This window comes from Fulmarus glacialis, unplaced genomic scaffold, assembly GCF_000690835.1.
Source record: "Fulmarus glacialis isolate BGI_N327 unplaced genomic scaffold, ASM69083v1 scaffold2091, whole genome shotgun sequence".
Classification (NCBI taxonomy): domain Eukaryota; kingdom Metazoa; phylum Chordata; class Aves; order Procellariiformes; family Procellariidae; genus Fulmarus; species Fulmarus glacialis.
In genome coordinates this window covers 1-24,319 of record NW_009193182.1, presented here as the reverse complement: position 1 = coordinate 24,319, position 24,319 = coordinate 1, and the positions used below count along the sequence as shown (strand labels likewise).

Here is a 24,319-nt window from a genome sequence, read left to right as displayed (position 1 = left end):
CGGGGGAGCGCAAAGCCCCGAGCCCCCGGGGGCCAGGCCCGGGGGAGGAGCGGTCCCGCAGGACGGTGAGCAATCCTTACCTGCGCAATGCTTAAACAGACCGCGAAGACTTACACAAATGCATCCCTGCTATATACACACATGCACGCCACGTATGTACGTGTGTAACGCTGCGTAGTACCAGCTCTCATGATTTTCCAGGGGGTTTGATGGAGGTTCTTCCCACCCTTCATGAAGCGTAGCTGTCCTACGCTTAATTTCTAACCCATCAGCTAAACCTGGGCTTTGCGCCGACCGTGCACCCTTCTGGACGCAGACGCTGGGTTTCAGAAGGTGGCCGGGGGCTCCACCATGACCTGCGTCCCCCTGCCTCTTTGGTGGACAGAGCAATGGGGGAAGGAGATGGGATTAACTGGACGGCAGTCACACACTCGTCACCCTCAAACGCTTTCTTCCTAAAGCATGACGCGGCCATGCCTCCCGTGCATCCCCGCTTGTGGTTAAATAAATGGTATGAATTAACAGATAGGATTAAGGAAAATTATGAAGAGTTTTAGAACACACAAAGGGAAATAACCAGGAATGGAAAGTGGCCGTTTCCTCCGAAGGCAGCTGAATATAGAGCTAAACATTGACAACCTAGAAAAACATCGAAGGAGAGCAGCAGAAATGTAGTTGAGGACACCAAAAGTGTTTTTTGTCATATTGAGAGATTTAGATCCATGCCATTTGGATAAAAAAAATTGAGCGCTGACTTGAGTACAATATGAAATATCTGTAACTACCAGTCGTATTTAAAAAGGTATTCTGGATCTATTTTTGTTACCACAGCACAACTGCCAATTCATTTGTTAAACCTAAAGTAAACCCTAAACCACTCAGAACTTAAATTAGATTCTGTTGGTGTTTTACAGGAGTTAAGATGATTATCAGTCAGCTCAGCAGATGATCTTACAAACTTTTTAAAGATTTTACCTCTGTTCAAGTCATAAATAAAAGCAAAAGGATGCAAGAGCAAGACACTTGTGGATTATTGTATGGAACTTATTAAATGAGAATCGATTCAATTAAGACTTGATATTAAAAAAATCCCTTAATTCATTAATTCATCTAGAAAATTTTGCAATGAGGAACTGGGAACAAGGAACTTAACTTCAGCCGTAGCTGAATATTTACCTATTTTCCTTTCCTGAAATCTAAAACAGTTCTTCCTACGGACAATACATTTATCTGTATTGTCACAGATAAATGGTATTTCCAACTTGGCCTGAATTTTCCACCTTCCATTTTTCGCATAGATGATGAGAAATTACTTTAAACAATGACAGGGGAAAAAAATCCAGCACTGGAATAACTTGCACAGCAACTTCTGTTTTTTTTTTTTCTCCCTCACTGGCTGGCACACCACTTGTTTTTCTCTTGCGTGATGCAGTCACAGCAAGGAAATGGTGGTCAAAGGTTCTCTCCAGTAAACCATCCAGTCAGCAAAAGCCCACAAAAATGCTGAAGGAATCCTACAGAGCAATTATAGAGACACTGTCAGCGAAGGCCTTTTCCACGGACAAAAAAAGGACTAGATTAGTTATATATTTGCGTTGGATGTGCTAGGTTTTTAACCATATGCTGAATTCATAGATGTTCAACAAGGCTTACTTGACCTTTCCCGGAGAAGTCCTAACCAAGCATCAATATCAAACAGTCAGGATCTGAGTCAGGAGAAGCTGATAGAACTGCAGGCTGAACCTGAAGGATGGTGGCCAAGGGGAAGGACATATAAATGTTGTATGTCGTAATCTGTGCGTGCACATTGCAGAGATTATAACAAGCATAGGAAGCATTTAGCAGTTGGGTACACTAGATTGGCAGTTACCAGTACACCTACCCAACACCCGCTTGCTGAATCAGTCAGGGCGCTGGTGAAGTGCTGTCTTCCGAAGCGGGATCGAGGGAATGCTCTCCCGCTTTCTCACAGAAGATTTCTACAGCCCAGCAGTGCTGGCAAACATAACCGATTCCTTGTTTTCTTCAATGGACTTGGCCACTTCACTTTCCATACCAATCTGGCATAAGCTTCAGAGTTTTGGGTGGGGTGAGGAGAACCACTAGCATAAGCCCTACTTCAAATGCACATAATGAAGAGTTACGTTGCTTGCAGTAACACTGCGTCTGGTAACTTTAGGCAATATGCCATGTGCTAAAATAGCTGCCTGAAGCGACGGAATAACCTTTTCCCTGTTACAAATACAAACGCATTTGGTACAATAACAGCAACGTGTCGCTCCTCCTACCTGGTTACCTTCTCACTCCGAACTCGCGCAGTTCACAGGAGTCCTGTGACCACCAGTTATGCTTGGAGCAGAGGCCTCCAACCCTCACATCACAGTGCTCAGAAGTTGATAGAATAACGTTGTCCTGTATCTTGGCTTCTTCTACAGTAAGCAATAATTATAGTTCCTCTTAACAACCCGAGGGAGAACCACTCCCTGAGAAGGGTAAAGTGGCCAAGCATTGGGAGTGTTTCTGTAGAGCCTTAAGACCTTCAGCTGGTATCACTTCACTGGAACATACAGATCCTGGTAAAGTACCAAGCAAGCCTCCGACCATGAGAGTTATCCGTCCTTAAAAACACACAACAGACTTACAGCACTGGGCTAAGTTCTAGTTCCACTAAATCCTTTTTTCACTGATCCTTTTAACAGATGACGAGATTTCTGTGAAGAAAAAGCATTACGCCACAAACATCACATTTTCCCCTCATAGCTAATACCGAGGAATCCTCAAAACGGAAACGTTTTTAAACCACTCCAGCAATTCACACTGCTTTTCAGACTTCTGTGAGGGACAACACAAATTTATTTTGCTTCTCTAGATGTTTCACCTGAACGACTGTTGTAGGGATCATACTCGATATTTGTGTTTCTACCTCGTACCACTGCGGAAGATCCAAATGCTGCGTGGCACTAGAGAAAGATGAGCACACAGAGAATCTAATACTACGACTTGTAAAAAAACAGGCTTTCTATATGAGCAGTAACTAGTCAATAATGGAAACATTCAGTTGGAACCACAATATACTGGTTTTCCTCATAGGAGCTACTAATTCTGGATGTCAAAAAGAGGAACTGACTATAGCGATGCTAGTCATACAATTATTGCTCAAGTCTTGGCAAGAAGAGTCCCATGTAGCACTTCACAGCAAAAGAGGCAGTTAAGTTGTTTATTAATGACAATGGAAACAAAATAAAAGTGATAAAGCAAACAGGTATTCTTTAAATATAAAATTTCTAGTCATCTGGTGTTCTGTCAGGCTCCCCCCTTTTTTTTTTTTCTTTTGTTTTTTTCTTCAGGTGTAGGTACAAAAATCCATAGAGGATTTAGGGAAACATGATACTTTAACATAAATTTGTCACCTATGACAAAGTCTGAACAGCAAACATCATATAAAGAAAAAACTCAAAACGTATTTACAAATTCATACTTCGTAGTCATTGAGAAATTTCTTGGTTACTGAGTGGCAGATTATGCATGTACACTGCATTCCAAAAAGGTATTATCCAATCAGAGTCACTTCGCAAAAAATTAAGCTGAAAGACAGATTGTCTAAAAATAAGGCCAGTTTCCTAATTTATGCATTTGATGACCAGAATTTTCTGGTACTTCTATGTTAACTAAAAAAAAAAGAGCATAAGAGCACCTGATCTCACCCAAATGGGATACACAGACCAAACTGCAAGTTTCATTCTTAGCAGGAGTTATCAAGAGTAGAAACTCATGAGAAAGGACAATAGTATACACCTTTTTTGCCATCTTACCTATTGCTAATTTTAAATGCTTGTATAAAACCAAATCCCCACACCATATTTGCAATATGATCATAAATAGCCAATAGTTTAAAAATGTAAGATATGATTACCTCTGACTATCAAGCTGTTTTGCACTTCGGAAAAAAGTGAACAAAGCCCAAATGCCTTTCTCTTCCTCTCCCTCCCTCCCTCCCCCTGCCCCCCGAAACCTCCTCCCCACTTCCAAACCCGGAAAAAAAAAAAGTTATACTCTGATGAATATTATAACGGGCACCAACATTCATGCTAGTTGCCCTGATGTGCAACAGAAAGTTCATTTACAATAGTCAGAAATATTCTTATGCACTAGCCCCAAAGAGTTCAGCTTCTGAAAACAGTTTATTTTGTTTTGAAAAAAATCCCATCAGGTATGACGTGGGCAGCGTCCAGAAGGTGCAGGAATGTCCAACACTCTACGTCGATCTTCATATTCATCAGTGTCTGTGGAATCTTCGTCTTCATCCACTGCATATTCGTTGTGATTTGTTTCCTAATACAAAACACATCCATATTTAAATAAAATCTTCTATTCCAGCTAGTTATAAGAAAGCACTAACAATTGCCTAGAAAAATCTGAAGTGTGCATTATCACGTCAATCAGCTGAAGCAGACATCGTGCTCTATGTCCTAAAACCAGCTCCTTACAATTACAAAGTTTAATTTGCAACAAGAGATCATTTTGCCAAATACTTGACCTTTAACTCAGTAAATATCCATTAGCCTTCATTATTTCATATGTACAACTATGTAAAGCCACAATTCAGTACCTTAGCTGTACCATTTTCTTGGTGGCTTATGTTGTCTTTTAATAAAAGCAGTTTAAAAAAAAAAAAAGGGTCATTACTACCTTTAAAATAGAGGTACAGCAAAAGAGAAACGCAAATTATTTTTACAGTCAACTGAATGGAAGGAGGTTACAACTCCCATAAGCGTGAGCAAGACTTAAGAGGTGCCATTTTCTGTTAGAAGCACGACATCTGCTGGCACTTACTGTTAGAGCTACTGGTAATGGGAGTGTCTCAAATCCCATTAAAAACAGGAGAAAGCATCCAAGTAGATGTCTACCCCTGAGGGAAGACTCGATGCTCGCACAAAAACTTTCAAGTTCTATCTGAAATAGTCACTAAATAATGTAGTGATAAAATAAATGTAGTGATAAAATAAAAAAAGCTTTCTTCTTGAAATGTGCCAAAGCAAAGAGAGGAATTATATAGTTCACCTGCAATCTCCAAACTAAAACTACATTATAATTAACAGTAAGCTAAATATCGTAGTGATTTGTGAAGTCATTAAGTGACTTTATGGAATGCATGCTCAGTGAGGACTAATGAACATCAGATGGACCGCTATAATTTTAAAATTGTTATTACCTGAAACTTGTGTAAGAAAGTAGATATGCTATTATGGCTAAGAGAGACGATGGTGGTGTCATACCAAGACAAAATATTTAAAAGAACTATGAAATCCAAACAGCTAATGCCATGCCACGTTTCTAGGTACAAATTAAGAAATGAGATAGCTCCTTAAAAAGAAACAAAACAAGCAAACAAAACTCAACACTGCTGTGGTCTGCATAATCAGATATACCTCTGACATATGACCTGAATAGACATACATGCACACATATATATTTCTGTGCATCCTGAGGGGCAGTTGTGTTCAGACAACAGAATGGTCACATTCTACCTCTGTCGAGAAGACACAGGGCCCCTGATTTCACCGATACAACCAGGTTTGACCTTGATACCAGAAAGAGGTGAAGACTTGGGGAGGAAGACCCATAGCTACATACAGCATCCTATAAAAGCTGGGGCCGAGGGTCTTGAATTAAACTGGTAGCATTACATGTCATAGCAATGAGGATACATGGCTTTACCAATGTACAAACTGCCTACAGTTGCTAGACTTATTCTTAATTGGATCACGTTTTGTATGGAGTTATCAATCTGAATACTGTTCAGTATTGTAATTTTTGCACCAGGAGTGTTTTCTAATCGATAAACATTTGAGAAGCTGGAAAGAATTCATAACGGGAAATTGCCAAAGTCTCAGACCGAGTGATACTTCTAGACTTCTTTTTTTTTTTTGAGAAATTGTTCTGAAAAAGAGCGATTTTCAAGAAAAGAATCAAAACTGAAAAGTGACATGACACTGGAGTTTAAACACACGGTTACACTGTCCTATTAAAATTAATCCAAGTGTTCTCTGAAAACAGGTGGTCAGAGAAAAAAAAAATAGGATAAGCACAACTGCATCTCCGCTCACCATTCGTGCCGTAGACACCTTGAATGTTGGACACACCATATGAAACCTGGGAATTGTGACGTTGAAGAATTTGTCCTTGTAGTAGAGGCAGTGGAAGGTGTAATACCCCTCCATATATCCAGATGTTGTGGAAAATGTAGTACAGCTGGTATATTCATAGACTCTCCCTGGACTGATAATTGGAAACTCCCCTGTTGGTAAAATATTAGATCACGACAGTAAGGACTGAAGTAGAACTACAATTCAGCAGTTTGCTAAAGTACTTGTACTCCACAACATATTCAGGCAGATCATTTTATATTCCAGTGGATGCATAAATGATTCTCGGGAACTACTGATGTTAAAACGGCGTGAAGAGCGTTTAACTATCAAGATGTTGAGACATCCCTTGCAAAACAACTTAAAAGACAAAACAGATAGATAAACATCTCTTTCAAACAACAAAATGATTTTGATACAAACCATACAACTACTACCCTCTGTCACCATGATGAATGGCTAATAACGTAACTTTCATAAAACGTACATTAAATACAAAACCACTCTCTCTATTGGGTTCGTAAAAGCAATCTTTTACTTACCAACTACTCCAGGTCCCTGAACTTCTTCTACATCACCTTTGGCATTTGTTATTCTCCAGTATCGACTGTCCAGCTGACAAGCCTTCTCAGGAAGAGCATCTTTGGACATTTCAATTCTAGAAGCCAAACAGCATACTTAATAGTTCTGTAACTACTTTCATACATTTTAAGAAATGCTTTCGTATCCTTGGGATCTCTCTCAAGGTAAACTGGGCAAAACAACCCACTAAGGTAAAGTATACTAAATCAGTTGTCGGGATCCATCTCCGTGCCTCTGCTTCACTATTTTATTTATTTACCCCTTTCTAAATCACAAGAGTTACTTGTAACTTCTTTCCCCCACCCCATCACTGTACTTTACCAATTACCAACTTGACTGGTACTTTGCGCACCTGACCAGGTAATGATTTAGTATTTTTTTATTAAAAAGTACAGCATGTTGTGCCCATCCTAGTCATTTTTAGTATGTTTTGTGCGTAAGTTTGCACAACTGATGCTTTGAACATTATGTGGGTCTATCCGGTATTGTAAGAGTTAATTCAGTTGTTATTTTTACCTGATTCTGTAAGTGAAGAAATAATGTGGTGGATGCACAGAACTGAGTTCAGGTAGAAAAGATGTGGACACAGAAACAGTAATATCTCCTGTGGTAGCAACACATTCTTTATCATGCACATACCTACAGAAAGGAAAACATTAACTCTGCAAGTAGCTCTGTACATTCAATACAGAAAGCTAAACACGTAAAGTGATTAGTTAATTACTCATAAGAGTACTGTGGTGCTAGGTTAAAAGTCATTCTTAACTTTTCATTTGGCAGTTAAATAAAGGATGTATGCAGTGTCTTCATGATGTATACTTCCTCATTACCTAAACTCATACAGCTATGGATCATTTTGTACCTCCATTAATGCTTGCAGTAAGCTGGATGTATAATTTGATCTGAAGTCAATCAAGACACACTTGTTTTATAAGGATGTGTTATTATGCTATTTAAAAAACAAAACCTAGCAACTCCTACAGCAAATTGATTTACAGATCAGGAACTTGGTTCTATAGCATCCCAGTTTGACAGAATTAAGGTTCTTGTTTATTATTTAGAAGAAATTAAAAGTGCATGAAGTGCAAGTTCTGTTTATTTATATATTCAACAGTGTTATTTTAGAGACCAGTTCACTGAAACAATTGCCTTTTTATAACTCAGAACAGTCCTGCAGCAGCAGCACACTCATAGCAAGCAGAATAAATATTATGCTGTTAGCTAAGCTTCAGATCAGTTATAATGCAAAATTCTGGTCCTGTTAATGCAAAGTTACAAACTCTGAAGCTTCTGGTAAAAAAAGTTTCTTTAAGCATTCTGTTTTATAGCTTTCTCTCCAATCAGTTTCACGTGCTTTCTTGTTTCTCTGCCATCAGCTTTTGTATCAGATACCCATAACTACTCGGAAAGAGGTCAGCATTCTAAAAGAAGCATCCAAACTTTGCAGTGAGGTTATAAATCCCAGTCACAATACCTGAAAATCTGGTCTCTGATGATAGGATAACCACCAGTTACAACTTTGTTTACATAGGATGTAAACCATTCCAAGTAAGATGTACCTAGATGCCAAAGAAGGAAAGTATTCATAAGGACAGGCAAATTTACCACTAAGCACATTACATTCAGTACTTCCAAGGAAACAGTTTAAAGCATTGAATATTTTTATAATAAACTCTCAGGCTTACTTAGATGAGTCAGTCCATATTCCAGTCCATTCTACCAACAAAGATCATTTGGAGAAACCAACCAAGAACTAAGAGTTAAGAGTGCATACTCCAGAAATGACACAGCAAACAATGAATCTCTTAGCTAAGTATTCCACATTATAATCATGGTCTTCAAATGCTGGTGTCTCTCATCATCTGGTTTCCTGCTCATGACTCTTCTGCTATGACTGGGAAAGATGACATGTATAGTGGCCTACTATTTGTATAGATATTTCCAACTGTTCTACCTACAAGAGGCATGCAAGCCCGCTGGTGGATTTATGGACTTAGTTTTGATACGCAGGTTTCCATATGAATAGAGTTTCTAAGAAACATGCTAGCAAGTTGCAGAATTCCCCTCTCCTTAAAAACAGGGATAAGTCATAGACACACTCTGCACTCCTGCTACGAAGACGACTTAGTCCAGACGACTAAGGCTGTATGTCATTCCAAAGAACCTGGGATTTTCATACACCTACAGCCATTGTCTGAGAACAGCTTTTCATACACCTACAGCCATTATTTAGGAACAGCTTGATTTCTAAGTAGACAGTCAAGCTGTCACATTTAACTCTCAAAGAAGAAAATTTCATACAAGACATACTGGCTCTCTGTAAAAGAATTTCTCAGCCATATATCTTCCAAGCATTGCAATATAGAGCTCAACAGAAAAGTACAGAGTTCTTCAACTATTTGTCAATATTACTGATACAAAACTGGATTTAAGCCGAAATACTAAGAAATATTATCCTCACCTTCACTGATGTGTTATCAAGTACTACCACTCCTGTTAGATTAAGTGTACTTACCACTTCTTCATTTGAGCAAGAGCTATGTGTACTGTCCTTTGATCTTTTGGAAGTCTAAGGAACTCCAAGTTTATTATCCTCCTTGCTACCACTAATCCACAAAATGCAAACCTTGTATAAAGTAACTCCAAAGGGAGAAAGTGGGCCAATTTACCCTGCCACCTTGAAAATGACAAGAGAAATGCTGTATATGAAACTTCCCCTCCACTCTGCGATAAGCCAAGATGAACCCTTTCAGCCAAGTGGAATACATTTAAGTATGATGTCAGATCACCTCACCATTCCATAAAAGCAGCAACCTTGAGCAGCAATACCAATTCACCATAGAGTAGCTTTAAGGTATTACATCATCCTCAGGTGGAGAGAAGCAAGTAACCAAACTCTTGAGCTTTTGCTATATCTTTCCTATGATGGTTCTAAAGCTCACAATGCATTCTGCAATGACCTTTGTAAAACAGATAACAGGTTGACTACTTCACGCTGACATCAGTTCATACAATCAATCAGTACATAGAAAGGTTTCCTACAATAAGCGTGGCTAAGAGTCTGACTACCTTCAAGCAATGGCATAGCATTGCCTAATGTGGTTTCTCACTGAAATATTAATACATATTTCCTAAGAAATGTGCAAGGCTAAATTTTAATATTAATTTTGGTGCCATTTATTACACATCTGCTTTCCCACCGAGTGAGAGGAATTAATTTAGACATAGCCACAATTACCAGATTCCAGTGGATTAACAAAAAGAAATAATCAAAACTATTCCAGTTAATGTACATGTCAGACAGATGATCACAACATTTGGTTAGTATATAACCAAACAACAATTACGCAGTTTTCCCCTTCCCTCTTTTATCCTTTGAACAAAGCAATCAGGCAAATCAAAAATCCAGAAAGGTTTTCTTCTGCAGCTATGTTTATAGTTAATTAGATTTCATTAAGGGACGCAAAATATTTTCAACTTCTAACATGGTTGCAAAAACCACTGGCGGGAGGTGTGTGTGTGTGTGTGTGTGGAATCTTTCTGTCCACTTGGGTGTTGTATTTAATAACTGCTTACATCACCCCCATGATGGCTACGTTAAAGATTTTGCTCATCTTGTTAGACAGGTTAGTACACTGAATGATTTGTATACAAGACACACAGAAGGACAAGCTTTAATAGAGAAAACCTGCATCTCATTTCAAGTAATCGCTGATGTTTTAAAGTAGGTTAGAGTCTTACAAGTAGCACAGAAAATTTAGAACGTTTGCTTTGTTCAAGTCATACTGACATGCATTTTCTAAACAGCGCAATTGAAACATTTTGCAGAATATTTTATCTAGTTAGTGTTACCTGTAATGAACATATCAATAGCAGATGGATTGCGAGCCATTTGGTCCTAAAAGGGAAAGAAGGTTATGGATGCATTAGAAGGTTAAAATTCAACACCTGAAATATAACATAGGGAACGCTTCCCGTATATTCACTAAACCTAAAATCTGGCTGCTTAATACGTCATTATACTCCCAGTCAGATAGTCAAATATATAAAACACACATCTGTCCCGATGAGTGCTCACGTGATCACTGAATATACAGCTTGAACATTCCACTAAGGCTCATGCATATAAAATCAGATTTAATGCATCATTCGAGAAACAAGGCCCCCAAAAATATTGCCTTAGAACAGAAGCACAGAACAGCTGAGGTTGGAAGAGACAGTCCAAGCCCTCTGCCTGAGGCAGGGTTAGCTAGAGCAAGTTGCCCAGGATGATGTCCTGTCCAAGGACAGGGACTACACAACCTCTCTGGGTAACCTGTTCCAGTGTTCCATCACATTCACAGTAAAAATGTTTTTGTGTACATCCAGATCAAGTTTTCCGACTTTCAACTTGTGCCCATTGCCTCTTCTTCTGTCATTGGGCAGGCATCACTGAGAAGAGTCTAGCTCTGACTTCTTTATGCCCTGCTATCAGATATTTATAAACATTGATAAGATTCCCCTGAGCCTTCTCTTCTCCAGGCTAAACAATCCCAGCTCCTGTACTACCATATTCTCCCCTGAAACAAGCAAGGCTGTCCACAGATGAACCAAAAGATAAGCATGTAAGTAACCTTCCAAGTGCCCAAGCATTATCCAGAAGGTTTAAATGCTCAGCGTAATACAAAGGGGAATCTCAACATCCTTCAAGTGATCCATTATCAAGGCATTCCCTAGGAATCTCATTGCTACATGCTTTGAAAACAAAAAGCCAGGAACTCCATAGCAGGATGAAGATCCCCATCTCTCTCTCTCTTTTTTTTTTTTTTTTTTTTTTTAATACACAAGAAACACCCTTTACTCACCCCGCTTTCTTTTGGTGATGGGCGGGGGAAGTCATCAGGGCATGGGTAAAGAGAGAGAGGGCTAAAATCTTGTTAGGTGTAATATCCTCAAGCTTCACTAGCAACAACATGCCTATCTTAAAATACTACAGCTATAAGAATTATGAAAAATGCTCAAATAATTATGTTCTACAAAGGAGCTGTTCAAGAGCAATTCGTTCTTTCACTGGAGAGTAAGTTTTGCTTACAAACCAGGGGGTATCATTTATTGTAGTAAGTTTACATTTAACACATCTTGGGGAGAAGATATATACAGATGCTGATCTTCCATAATGGAGAACCTTTTCTTCCTTACAGAAACAGGATCAAGAGTATATACCTGCCACAGTTTGAACAAATTAAATTTAATACCTTCCAATAAGGATGAATGTTGTCCACCATCATGAACCTATAGAAATTGCTATAGCTATAAACAGCTTAATGTAAATTTCTTTCACTTACTAACCATTCCACTTATGGGCTTTGATGAAAACCAGATGGCAACTCAGGGGCAAGTAATAAACTAATATGATCTCTTAGTATTCACCTTATGCTATGTAAAATATTTCAGGTATATGGTAACATGCAAAGGGACACCATCAATCATTAGAAAAATACGTTCACAAGTATAAACATATCTTCCTTACTGGACATTGATAGAAGATCTCGTATTTACTTCGTCCCTCCACACTCTCCAGGGCCATGTATTGACTCAGGCCAGTATGAATGCAAAAAGTAAGAGGAAGGCATTGTTTCAGACCTAGCCTCTGCTGAAAACCTCCAGCCGCTGTGTCGATATCCAACAAGTCTTCAGAGCGGTAGTGGTTCGACAGTGCCATGCTTCCCATCAAACTTAACAGACAACAACAAAAAAAGGAAAGATAAACAGAAGATACCACTCACAATGCAAAGATAGCTTTAAATCTTTTCTAAGCATTGATTCTATCAATGCTTTAGATGCATATTAGACTTAGATAAAGCCCAATATCCAGGTGCTGAACGAGGTTATTAGTCCACAAGATCAATCTTCACAAAGCAAGACTTGATGGCTCTAAGATAAACACTTCCTTGTATGTTTTATGCATCCCAAAGCACCGTCTTAAACTGTGTTGGTGATTCCCATCATGTCCGCAACTACTTCAAAGAAGCCGTTCACAGCTGACGCAGCTTCCTACAGTAGCGTAATATAATAATAACCAGTGCTCCCTATCTCAAGTTTTGTGCAAGTTCATTTCAATACTATCAAAGCATCCATGATTTTTCAATTAGAATACCAAGCTGCTATAGCAAGTCATTGATCAAAACTGCAGTAAGCAAGGTGCTCTATATGCTTTGGAGAAAAGGTTGAGAAGTAAACAAGGAAAATAACTATTGAGTCAAGGGAGATTATCATCTCAGTATAAAAACTAAAGCATACAGACACAAGTAAACAGACATACAAGGAAAGAATGAGACAATATTCATCAGCATGACATGGCAAGACCATCAACTGCCTTTCGAATTCTTTCCTCTAGCTTTTTGTAAGCATCACAGCAAAGGATGGCATTTTTTATGTGTTTGTTTTTCACAATAAGGAATTGAATGTAAGACAGTAAAATAAGAAAAGAATATATACACTTGGAAAAAAGTAGTACTAATCTGAAATGTGTAACAGATTAGGAATGGAGGTTAGCATCGGAAGCTAAAGTTAACATTGATATGAATGTTGGGCTAGATGAGAGCTAGGGTGAAATTAAAAAAAAACAAGCAACCTACACTCAATGTAACAAAGGGACAGACAATGGAAGAATGATAAAAAGGTGTAACATGATCAAAGTAATCAACTACAAGGGCACACACTACAGCAGTGCGCTCAGCAATAAGAGGAGTACACAAACCTGTAATGTACACCTCCCCACCCATACTCCCTTCTAATTTGCCTTTCACTGATGTTCTCAGATGTAAACTCTTACAGATGCTAAGCTTTTACTGGTGTTATGAAAGCAGTGACTCAGGCGCAAGCTGCCACACGTCAGCATGATATAAGCTGCTCCCATCCTGGGCAACAGGTTCCATTCCTCTTTCGCCTTACTAGTCTTGCCTGCAATTAGCATGTTCTACAGTTTAAAAAGCGATGCTAACATCCAAACACAGAAACCTGAAGCATCCAACAATGACAACTACTCCCAAATCTCCTCCATTTCTGACCTAACATGCCAACAACTTGCTGTATAGACTTCTACTACCTACACCTGATCTTTCCGGTATTCACCTCCCACAAGAAAGCAAGCCTGTCCCCAACAGTAAGACCACACCTTCCACTCGCAGTGTGGCAGCCTTTCTTGCTCCAGGGTCCCACATATCAGACCTAACTAGTCCCCCAGTCAGTGCTCCACCAACAAGGTTTGTTAGCTTGTGTGTAAGGCTCAGGCCCTCGCTTTGAGGGCACAGTAATGGACCACAGCCCACTGGCAGTTGCTTAAGCTGAAAGGCATGCCCAAAGGCATGTGTCTGCTCCTACAGCCCTTCCACAGGCACATCATCACAGTAGAGGCTTTGTGGGAGTGAAAAAATAGTAGGAAGAGCAGGAAGCACACAAGCTGCAGAGCTCCATTTGAAGTCTACAGAACTAGGGCACCTATCTCCGCTCTAAAAAAAGTCTCACCTGGAAAAGAAACAGAACTAGAAGTCATCCTTAGGGTTGCATAAAACGGTTTCCCATATTCCTTCTGCACATACAACACTAGAACTGGAGGAAGCTGCACCTTCTTTACTAGTGAAGGTTTTGGCAGAGCAACATGAATGCAATGCCCCCTACAGACACTGCAGTGATTTGCCCTAGCTTTCCATCTTTTGCTGATATTTGCAGCACTTCATCAAGTGCTGACCTGCTAACTTTTTCTATAGCTGGAAGATAGGAAACTATGTTTGGTCATTTGCCTTCTAACTTGGATGTAAAAGGAGATTTTAATTGCTGAAACCACAAAAAACTGTAAAATATTCTACTAAGAAAACTTCATTTGCAGAACTGACATTTTGATTCTACTTAAAAGGACTACCTGGTTTGAAAGTTATTCCCTAACCATTTTAAAGAAAAAAGTTATTAAGTAATGAAACCTGTAGAGTCCAAGAGGCTAATTTACTTATGTAATACAAAGCAAAACTTCAGGGGAGCAACTTGCAATTCCAGTGTGATTAAAAGTCTAACAGTTGGATATTTTAGTTATTACAAAAAAAAAAAAAAAAAAGCTTCTCACTAGGAAAAAGGATTGAAGTGTAAGAGTAATTTGAGCAATTAGAAATCTACACTGTGTTTTCAATTACTTCTGAGACTAGAAGATAGCCAATTCTAGAAGTGTCACTTGAAGCGGTCACTCAGTTACAATACATTTAAATGCTTCATCTATCCTGTTCAGCAGACATTTTATCTTTTTAATAAATAAACTATCCAAGAAACACAAAACAAATTAAGAACTTGGTATGTAGTTTTCGCTGCTTACCCAGGAACAACTAGCTTCTGTCCATTATGAATACGAAATGAACATCGATAGTCATCAGGGAGTTTGCAACCTATTTGTGCTTCCACAGCATCTAGATCTTCCTCCCGCACACTCTCTGTGTACAAAAAGAAACAGAGTATTAAGTGGCAGCTTTGGAGGGGGAATTAAGAACCGCTGCTCCTACGAAACTCTCAAATTTAATGCTGCTTCACTACTCTCCCCCCAAGTGCCCAGTATGATCTTCCTGACAAAGGTGAATATCAGAATTTGTGTTAAGACTTTTCCTTTAAAATTTTCTTTCACATCATTTCACCAGAGCTGCGTGGCTAGAAATAAGGCAAACCCGAACTACATTCTAGACATAACAGCATGTTTTCAACTGCCAAAGCGAATTTTAAGTAGCCCCAGCAACCTTAGCATCATGGAATTTTTTTTTTTAATGTTATCACAAAAGGAATATATATTTCAAAGTATTTTGCCACTTATAATTCAGAGAAAGTGAACTAACAGACATACAAAAGCAAGATAAATTCAGTTGAACTTTGGGACACAGCTGTCTACTAGCATGGTCTCAAGAATCTTCCACTGATTAAATTCATGCTAGTGGCCAGAATCACTAAAAATCAAGTATTTCAAATACAAAGTGTAGAATTTGTAAATACCGTGATCAAACGAACACGGACTCAAGTCAGTATTTGGTGACTTTATTGTATGATAGGTGGCACAGAATGAATATTACATAAATTCGAAAGGAAGCTGATTACATTAACTGATTACTTAATACAGCACCTATCTCCATCCAACGAAATCTCAACAGGCCTGACTTTAGCGGAAAGTATTCATAAAGTGAAATGAATCTTTTCCCCACAATATTGTCATTAGCTGACTGAGTCCCAGTTAAAACTTTTAGGCAATATTGATTTCACTCTTTCATCATTCTGAGGGTTGCTTCTTTCAGTTTCCAGTCCAATCCATAACAAAGAAATGTTGGCTGCAGCCAGCATTCACCTGGAATCTGAAGCAATAAATGGGTTGTCACAAGGGGATTTTCGTATCGTCATCAACAGAAGGGGGTGGGGAGTAACTACTCTTACACCTACACACACACTTCAGGGGGTTTCCGCACCCTCACTTCTACCAAAGATCAACTGGGTGGCCTGTGTGATCTGTTTCAATCAAGGCTTTTTGGGTGATCTTTTTTTTAACTCTTTTCATATTCATTATCAGTTCCATTTATATGGCATAATTTAACAATTCATTGAAACAAGATCTTGTACAAATGGTATTATAAAGATACAAATTATGGAAGAGCTCCTGCTAAAACCTGCCGTCACTATACAAGTGTGGAAATTGATAATTTTAAATTTATTTTTGTCTTTCTGTAGACAAAGAGAAGCTTCATTGCACCAAATTCCTTGGGAGGATTTTGAAAGTAAAACTGTGGTAAAAGCATTTCATTTCAACACCTCCAACACAGATTTCCACTTTATTAACAAAATATCTGACTGACAATTCAGTGGTTCTGTATACCTGCGTGAAGACTGTGTTTTTGACAGAGCAGCATGAAAGTTACAGAAATCAAGGCATGGATATCTACATCAAGTGCTATGGCCTGTGTTACACAAGAGTTCAGGCTACATATAACCCTTTTGGCCTTTTCCTAAAAAGGCATTCCTTCACTAACACTCAGAAGTAACAAAACAAAACATTTTTTAAAGAAAACAGTAAGTATTAAGTTCTAACCATGTTCTGTTATTCACAAATACTTAGCAAAACTTAAGAATCCGGCACTATCCAGCAAGCCAAGAAATATGCAAGATTTACGCTGGAAACAGATCACTGTCTATAGATTTCTCTTAATTTCACAGATCATGTTAAATCAAACATCTTGGTCTAATAGTCAACTTCATACAGGAGACTGAATACAGTTGAAAATGTAAGAGCTATTTTGTCCCTATACCAGAAAAGCCCAAATATGCTGTATGTCTTGCTGTGTAAAATTTATGAACCAGAACACTGGAAGTACTTCAAGTATTAAAACACAAACTTAATTTGAAAACAGAATCTTGGCGGCGGGGTGGTGGTGGTGGTGGTGTGTGAAGTAAAAATTCTTGTTCGGCCGCTAATTTACCTTCATTAGAGGAACACAGTAAGACCTACAGAAGAGAAAAAAAATACTTCCTTTTTGTTTGGCTTTAGTTTAAAATGCCTGTTCTCATGTGAAAGTGTTTTAATTAGGTCTTAAGAAAATTTCACAAATAAAATCACACCAACAGGTCCCAGGTCCTTGAAGTAATGGGATTATTAAACTAAAACATAATGATAAACACACAGAAAAAACCAGTCATAGCAACCAAAGACAAAAGCAGTACAAGTGTATTCATTTCCTGATTATCCTGAGATAAAGAAAATAGATAGGTCACTACGGGGGGGGGCGGAAATCTTCTCTGAAATCTTCAGAGAATATATGGATCACTAGTAACTGTGCAAGGACTACCCGTGGTCTGATTTATTTATTTACTGGAGGGGAAGGGAAAGCACATCTACTTGATTTTCAGGGCTACAGTAATTGAGGCACACACCTAGGATGAAAATAGCATGAAACTTTACAACAGACAATGTCGTGTCAGCCAACCTACTAGAGAAAGCAGGTATTACACCGTACCTTTCAAGGAACCAATCATCCGAGGACACCGCTGTCCTAAATATTTCTCTAGGTCATCCCAGGCTTTTTTCAATGTAGCGTAGTATCGGATATATCTTCCTAGGTCAGAGTAGGTACTGATGAAGATGGCTTTCCAGCTCTGATTTCGTTGACTTTTTTCATCTCTAAGTGGACGTGAAGAAAATAAGTTCAAATACCAGCCTAAAAAGCTTGACTTCTAAAACCAGTAAGTTAATATTTGTTATTTGGCAGAAACAGTATGCATAAATTAAGCCAGGAACACTTTGAGCCACGTGAAGCTACACATACTCAATTAATTCTGGCATCTATTCAACAGCAACTTGGAACAGAATTAGGAAACATTTGGGGTACTTAGCATCAGGGGAAAATTTAGAAACGGCGTTCCTTTAAACAGAGTGCTGTCTATTATTAAATCTTAGAACTGGTCAATAGCTAATTGAGATCACATTTCACACATATACAGAAAAGGCCTTCAAAAAAAAAAAAATCACATTTTTTGATCTACTGCATTAGTCACAAACTCCTTTATTTACTCAATAAGAAGGATTAAGGAGTAAACCAGAGAGTTAAGTGAGAACTCTGTGCACTGATCTGGAAAGTCAGTTACTTAAGGAACTACTGCATATTCAGTTCTCCTCACAGGCACAACAGCAGGCTATGGGAAGATAGGCTGCCAAAAAAGTGCTGACTAACATCTGACAAAGGATGCTTGCCTCCAAATTGTAGCAGCCCTTGCATCTTTGTGTTAGGATATATTCCAACTCCTCAAACTCCAATCAGCACGCTGAATCTAAAAGATTTAGTACAGCTTCGTACACCTAAATAAAAAATGTAACAACTGAGAAGTCTTGACATCACCTTTAAGATCTCTTTAGCTTTAAAAAGGAGAGAAGAACCTTACTTCTTGAAGAAGAGCTGAGGGGAAAAAAAGTAGATTAAGTTTAATCTGGGAAGTTAGATAAACTAACGTCAAACCAAAGAGGTAAAAGAAAAAACCCCAAAGTGAATTATGTCTCAGCAGGTGAGAGAGGTTTCAGCGCATTTTCACCCTCCAAATGTTATTTGTAGAAATTACCTACAGCCTTCATTACTGTTTTTCTTGGCTATGGAGAAGCCAGCATCTCAGAAACCAACCCCAGAGCCAGTTCTCCGTAGTAAAGCCCTATAACCCCCTCATCTTCCCCCATACACACAAAGTTCCTCTTCTAAAGCATCGGGTACTCAGTTTGAACTTCCCATTTCCCTACCTTCTTTCCCTGCCCCCCACCGGATTTTGCTTTCTAGTTTGGATTCTAGTAAGAATGTCACTTAGGATTTTTATGCAGAGAATCTCAAGGCAAAATTTTACAAGTTGTGTTACATCTTCATAAGCTGTGTATAATTAGAATATGCACAGTATGTTTATCCTTGTGGATTCAACTCTGCTTGCTGTTAATTTTTAATACAGTCCATATGATATAATATAGATTACAAACTACAAATTTGAAAATGTTTTCCTAAATTACCTCCTCCATCCACTTATGCATAATATATTAACTCTTTTTCACTAGCTGTTCTGCCATCTTAGGCTATTTGTGTAATACAAGGACCACCTCAATAACGGAAAAACACACGGAACTGGTCACTGATGTCCTAAGTAGTTAATACTCCTCACAATTTACAATCTAAAAAGGAAGATACTGTCTAGAAAACAGGACACAAGGAGCGGATAAGCAGTAACAAAACTGGTTCACTTCAGTCAACTCCACTAGCTTTCTCAGCTCTTGAGAAAAACATGCTCTTTTAACAAAGATGCAGATTGATACCTTTATATGTTAGCTTCCAATGCAAGCAAGCAGACAGAAAGTGAGCTTTTTAAGAATTAAAAAAACACCACCACCTCAAGACCCACATATGTAAAACGTTTTACACAGCCCAATGTGACTTCCCTGGGAAAATGATGGAGAAAATCCTCCTGAAAAGGATTTCCAAACACATGTAAGACAAGAAGGTGATCAGGAGCAGTCAGCATAGATTTACGAAATAATGCTTGACCAACCTGATAGCCTTCTACAATGAGGTGACTTGCTTGATGGACGAGGGGAGAGCAGCAGATGTTGTCTACCTCGAATTTAGTGAAGCCTTCAATACTGTCTCTGTTAATATCATCATAAAGAAGCTAACAAAGTATGTGTTTGATAAGTAGATAGTGAGGTGGACCGAAAATTAGCTGAACGACCAGGCCCAAAGGGTGATCAAGGCAAGTCACTTGTGGTGTACCCCAGGGCTCAATACTGGGGCTAATACTATTTAGTATCTTCATTAATGACCTGGATGATGGGACAGAGTACATGCTCAGCAAGTTTGCAGATGCAACAAAACTGTAAGGAGTGGTTGATACAACGGGTGGTTGTGCAGCCATTCAGAGAGACCTCAACAGGCAGAGAAGAATCTCCTGTTCAACAACGGGAAACGCAAAGTCCTGCACCTGGGGAATAACCCCAGACACCAGTACACGCTGGGGGCCGACCAGCTGGAAAGCAGCTCTGCTGAGAAGAACCTGGGGATCTTGGTAGACACCAAGCTGACGATGAGCCAGCAATGCACCCTCGCAGCAAAAAAGACCAACGGCATCTTAGGCCGCAATAGGAAGAGTGTTGCCAGCAGGTGAAGGGAGGTGATCCTTCCTCTCTAGTCAGCACCAGTGAGGCCACATCTGGAGTACTGTGTCCAGTTCCAGGCTTCCCATTTCAAGAAAGATATGGGCATACTGGAACAAGTCCAGTGCGGAGCCTGAAAGATGATTATGAGACTGGAGCATCTTTCACATGAGGAGAGGCTGAGAGAGCTGGAACTCTTCTGCCTAGTGAAGGCTCAGGGGGATCTTATCAATGCATAGAATTACCTGATGGGTAGGAGTAAAGATGGAGCCAGACTCTTCTCAGCAGTGCCCACTGATAGGACACTGGACATAGTCCTGGACAACCTGCTCTAAGTGACCCTGCGTGAGCAGGGGAGTTGGACTACAGGATCTCAAAAGGTCCCTTCCTCAACTATTCTGTGATTCCAGTCATGGCTACCCTTGACACAACCATCTAGTTGTAACCCTCATAATTACAGCACTCAGAATGAGAAATATTACTTTCCTCCGTAGAATATTTGGTGTCTGATAAGGTCAAGCTGCAGCTTCTCTTTCAGCCTAGGCATTAACAGGACACCTCTCCTCTACCCATCCAGGCCTTAACAGGGCACCTCTTCTCTACTCATCCATGAAACTTTTTAACGCACCGTCATGAAACTTTTTTAGGAAATTAACATTTTTGATACCTTTAACCTTTCATTGGTTTGAAGCTGGTGAATACCAATTCAGTCTTAGAGTTACTACAAGTAATGTGGACATAAACAGACAGCACAATAACATAAGCCTCATTTTCATAGAAAAAAAGACTTAAACCAACCACACTTACTCTGAAATAAGCCAGTATTTCTTGCAGTGTCTCTTCCACAATGGATCATGGCTTGATAGCTGATTTAATCTTCGACTTAAATAGCAGCAACTATAAATATAAAATCATTAACTTTGATTGCAAAAGAACAGTAAAATAAACAGATAAATACTGACCAGTATATTACACATTCCATTCTCTTGAAATAAATGCAGAGTTTAAAAGTTAGTTAGCTGTCGTTTTTAGAGTTGTGCTTACAATGGTTAAAAGCCTTCATTATAGCCGTGTAAGTTGTGAACTACTTTTCTACACTCTTCAAAAACCGTCAGCAATTAAGTAATTTTGTAAAGCAGGTCATCCTGTAGACCTACGCCATCATAAACATTGTCTGGAAGACTACTGCATGACTCCTCTCCACCAGTGGTAAGCATTCCAGTAGCACAGGCTAGTTATTATGGTTTAAATTGCTGTCTTACCTGGATTGTCAGTCTCTACTTTATCTTTTCCACTGTTGACATACTACTGAAAGCTCGAACAGTAAGCTACAGAAACTATAGTTTGAATATTACAAAGTTACTTTCCACTTTAAATTGTTTAAATAACAAACTTCATGACCAGAAACAAAGACAGACACAGGAAAAATACAAAGGATGATAGACCTGGAAATAAGTACTGCAAGCTGACTCTAATGAAGACCATATATAAACTCTTGCCATTGCATTACAGATTACATTGCTACTTCAGGAAATTAAAAGAATCATATCCTGCACTGTGCAGCACTACTGCAAATGCAGTATTAAAAAACCTGTAGAATATAGGTCTAAAACCGTCCTCAGAAATCATTTAAGTTGATCCTTGCTTGATGCAAGGAGATAGCAGAAGCTAATGTGTATTCCCAACGCCTGCTAACTTGCTCTTTAAAAGCATCAAATACAGTCTGTTCCCATATTTACTTTTACAGTTATAAAGCCTTTCTGGAATGTACAACTGGTATCGACAGCAAGACATTTCAGTGTATTTATATGAATAAGGATGTGCAGCAAAGCATCAGCAACGTGCAGAGCAGTAATACAGGGAATGATTGTGTTATTCAAAGATTCGTAGAATTTAAAAGAAATTATTGCCTCATTCAGTCTAACCTGAACACCAGACAATAAACCTTTTTTCCTTCTGTGTTTGAGCTGAATTATCAATTAGACTTTAAAGAAACTCCCCAAAAGATACCACCAATTTTGATGTGGCAACATCACTTCCTCTGGTAACCTGTTCTAACAGTTAATGTGTGTGTTTTAATGGCTGTGATTAACATCTGAATACCCCAAACGAGGTTACCAAACTTAAGCTTCCAGTTACTGCTTTTCAGGGTTTTTTTCAGCGTAGCTCAGAAATTGGTAAGTAAGAAAGATCAACAGTGTAAACGGACATAGTTACACACTGAAATAAAGATGCCTCTCAATCTTGTCTTTGATAAGTAAAATCAGCCAAAGTCCAGGGCTGGAGAAAACATCTTGCACTAAGAATTATTCATATTTATCTGTTCAATTCAATCCTTTTTTTCTCCTCCCCAATATCCATTATAAGCTGTTTAAACTAAAATTGTATTAGTATTTCAAAACCAACCTCAACAAAGTAAAGTGATTCTCCTGCATGCCCTGCCATTACCCTTTCCCCCCTGCAATAAGACAAAGACATAAACGCATTCCCTTCAAACCCTGACATTTAGCCATGTAAGAACTTCATTCATGACATGGTGATTTTTTCTTTTTGAGGGGTGGGGGGGTGTAACAGAAATATCCCAAAGTCAAAGTCCTTGCAGAAATCTGTTATATTGGTGTTTATCAATCAAGCCTGTAATTTCTAGTAGGAAAGACGTCACCATGGCATCAAACATGATCAAAGATGCAGTTAAAGCCATTCTCATTAATTACATAAATATTTGGTCACCTGTCAGCTTTTCCATTATTTAAGGGCCACCACCAGGCTAACAAACCTGTGGAATACTAGGGAAACTCTAATCTTTGCAATGGTCAGAGGATACACGTCACTAAAACAAATGTAACCAAGCTAGAGATTTCCTCAGTTAATGCTTTGAGTACTATAAACAGCCAGTTACGCAAAAGTGCCATTACTGACCTTGTAAATAAGAAACCTACACAGTACTTGATTGTCCTTGCACAGCAAAATCCATCTCATTTTGCCAAATACGTAACAAAAATAGGTAGTGCCTTTACTACACCATTAGCAACTACTACTAAATCATCCATACTGGACTTGTAACAATTGTTATAATTTTTGCTTGCACTTAATCTCTTTTTTGTTGTTATCCTAACAGAATTCTCCCTGATGTCTTTAGCTTTCTTGACTAATATTTAGGGGTGGGGAAAAAACTAAACAACAACCATTTTGATAAGATTCTATTTTATTCATACCTATTCCTCCCTCTGATTAAATACTGTGATTTCAAACACTGTCAGTGCTTGTACTTCATTGGTAAGGTTTTAGCTACAAACATACTCTCATCTTCATTCTCAGAACTCTCCAGCCACCTAGTCAACTGTCCAAGAGGAGCTTGCAACTTTCATTCGTGGTTTTCTGCCTGAAAAGTCATCCTATTTCATTTCGTTTGCTTTTTCTCAAACAACAGCTCATTCAAATAGTGGAATATATTTACTGGCAACAAGACCACCCTTTGTTTGCCCATAGATACACAACAGTTCCAGAGAATTATTGATTTCACAAATTCAGTTATTGGTTCATCTCTAAATTGCAATTCAGCTACAAACAAAACCAACATATAACGGGGGAGAGAAAAACAGATGAAAATTCCCTTTCGCTTTAAAAAAAAAAAAAAAAGGCAGGCAAAACCCCCGAAGACCACCACTGTTAACCCCCCGAAAGCCCCCCCCTTTTTCTGGAAGGGACCGGTGCTTTAGCCCAGCAGCTCCTCCAGAACAAGCCGAACCCTTTTCCTACACGGTGGCTCCGGCAGCGCTTTGCCTGCTGCGCCGGTAACAGCCCTCCCCAGCCCGCTTCCCCCGACCCTGTCCGCTGCCACAGCGATCCACGCACCGAAAAGTTGTGCAACCCCCAGTTGCCGGCAGCTCCCGCCGCGGCAGGCTGCCTCCTCCACAGCTTCACC

At 39.0% G+C, this 24,319-nt stretch overlaps 1 protein-coding gene across 1 annotated transcript; it reads right to left on the bottom strand.

Moving 5' to 3' along the window:
* Positions 1–3,791: 3,791 nt before the first annotated feature.
* FBXO3 (F-box protein 3) lies at positions 3,792–21,293 on the bottom strand (the record flags this gene model as incomplete). Its single annotated transcript, XM_009587335.1, has 10 exons — positions 3,792–4,332; positions 6,108–6,298; positions 6,689–6,804; positions 7,245–7,367; positions 8,203–8,287; positions 10,581–10,626; positions 12,238–12,442; positions 15,070–15,184; positions 17,735–17,898; positions 21,202–21,293. Coding segments are annotated over 10 exons (1,263 nt in total), but the record flags the coding sequence as incomplete, so codon positions are not given.
* Between the last annotated feature and the right edge of the window lie 3,026 nt (positions 21,294–24,319).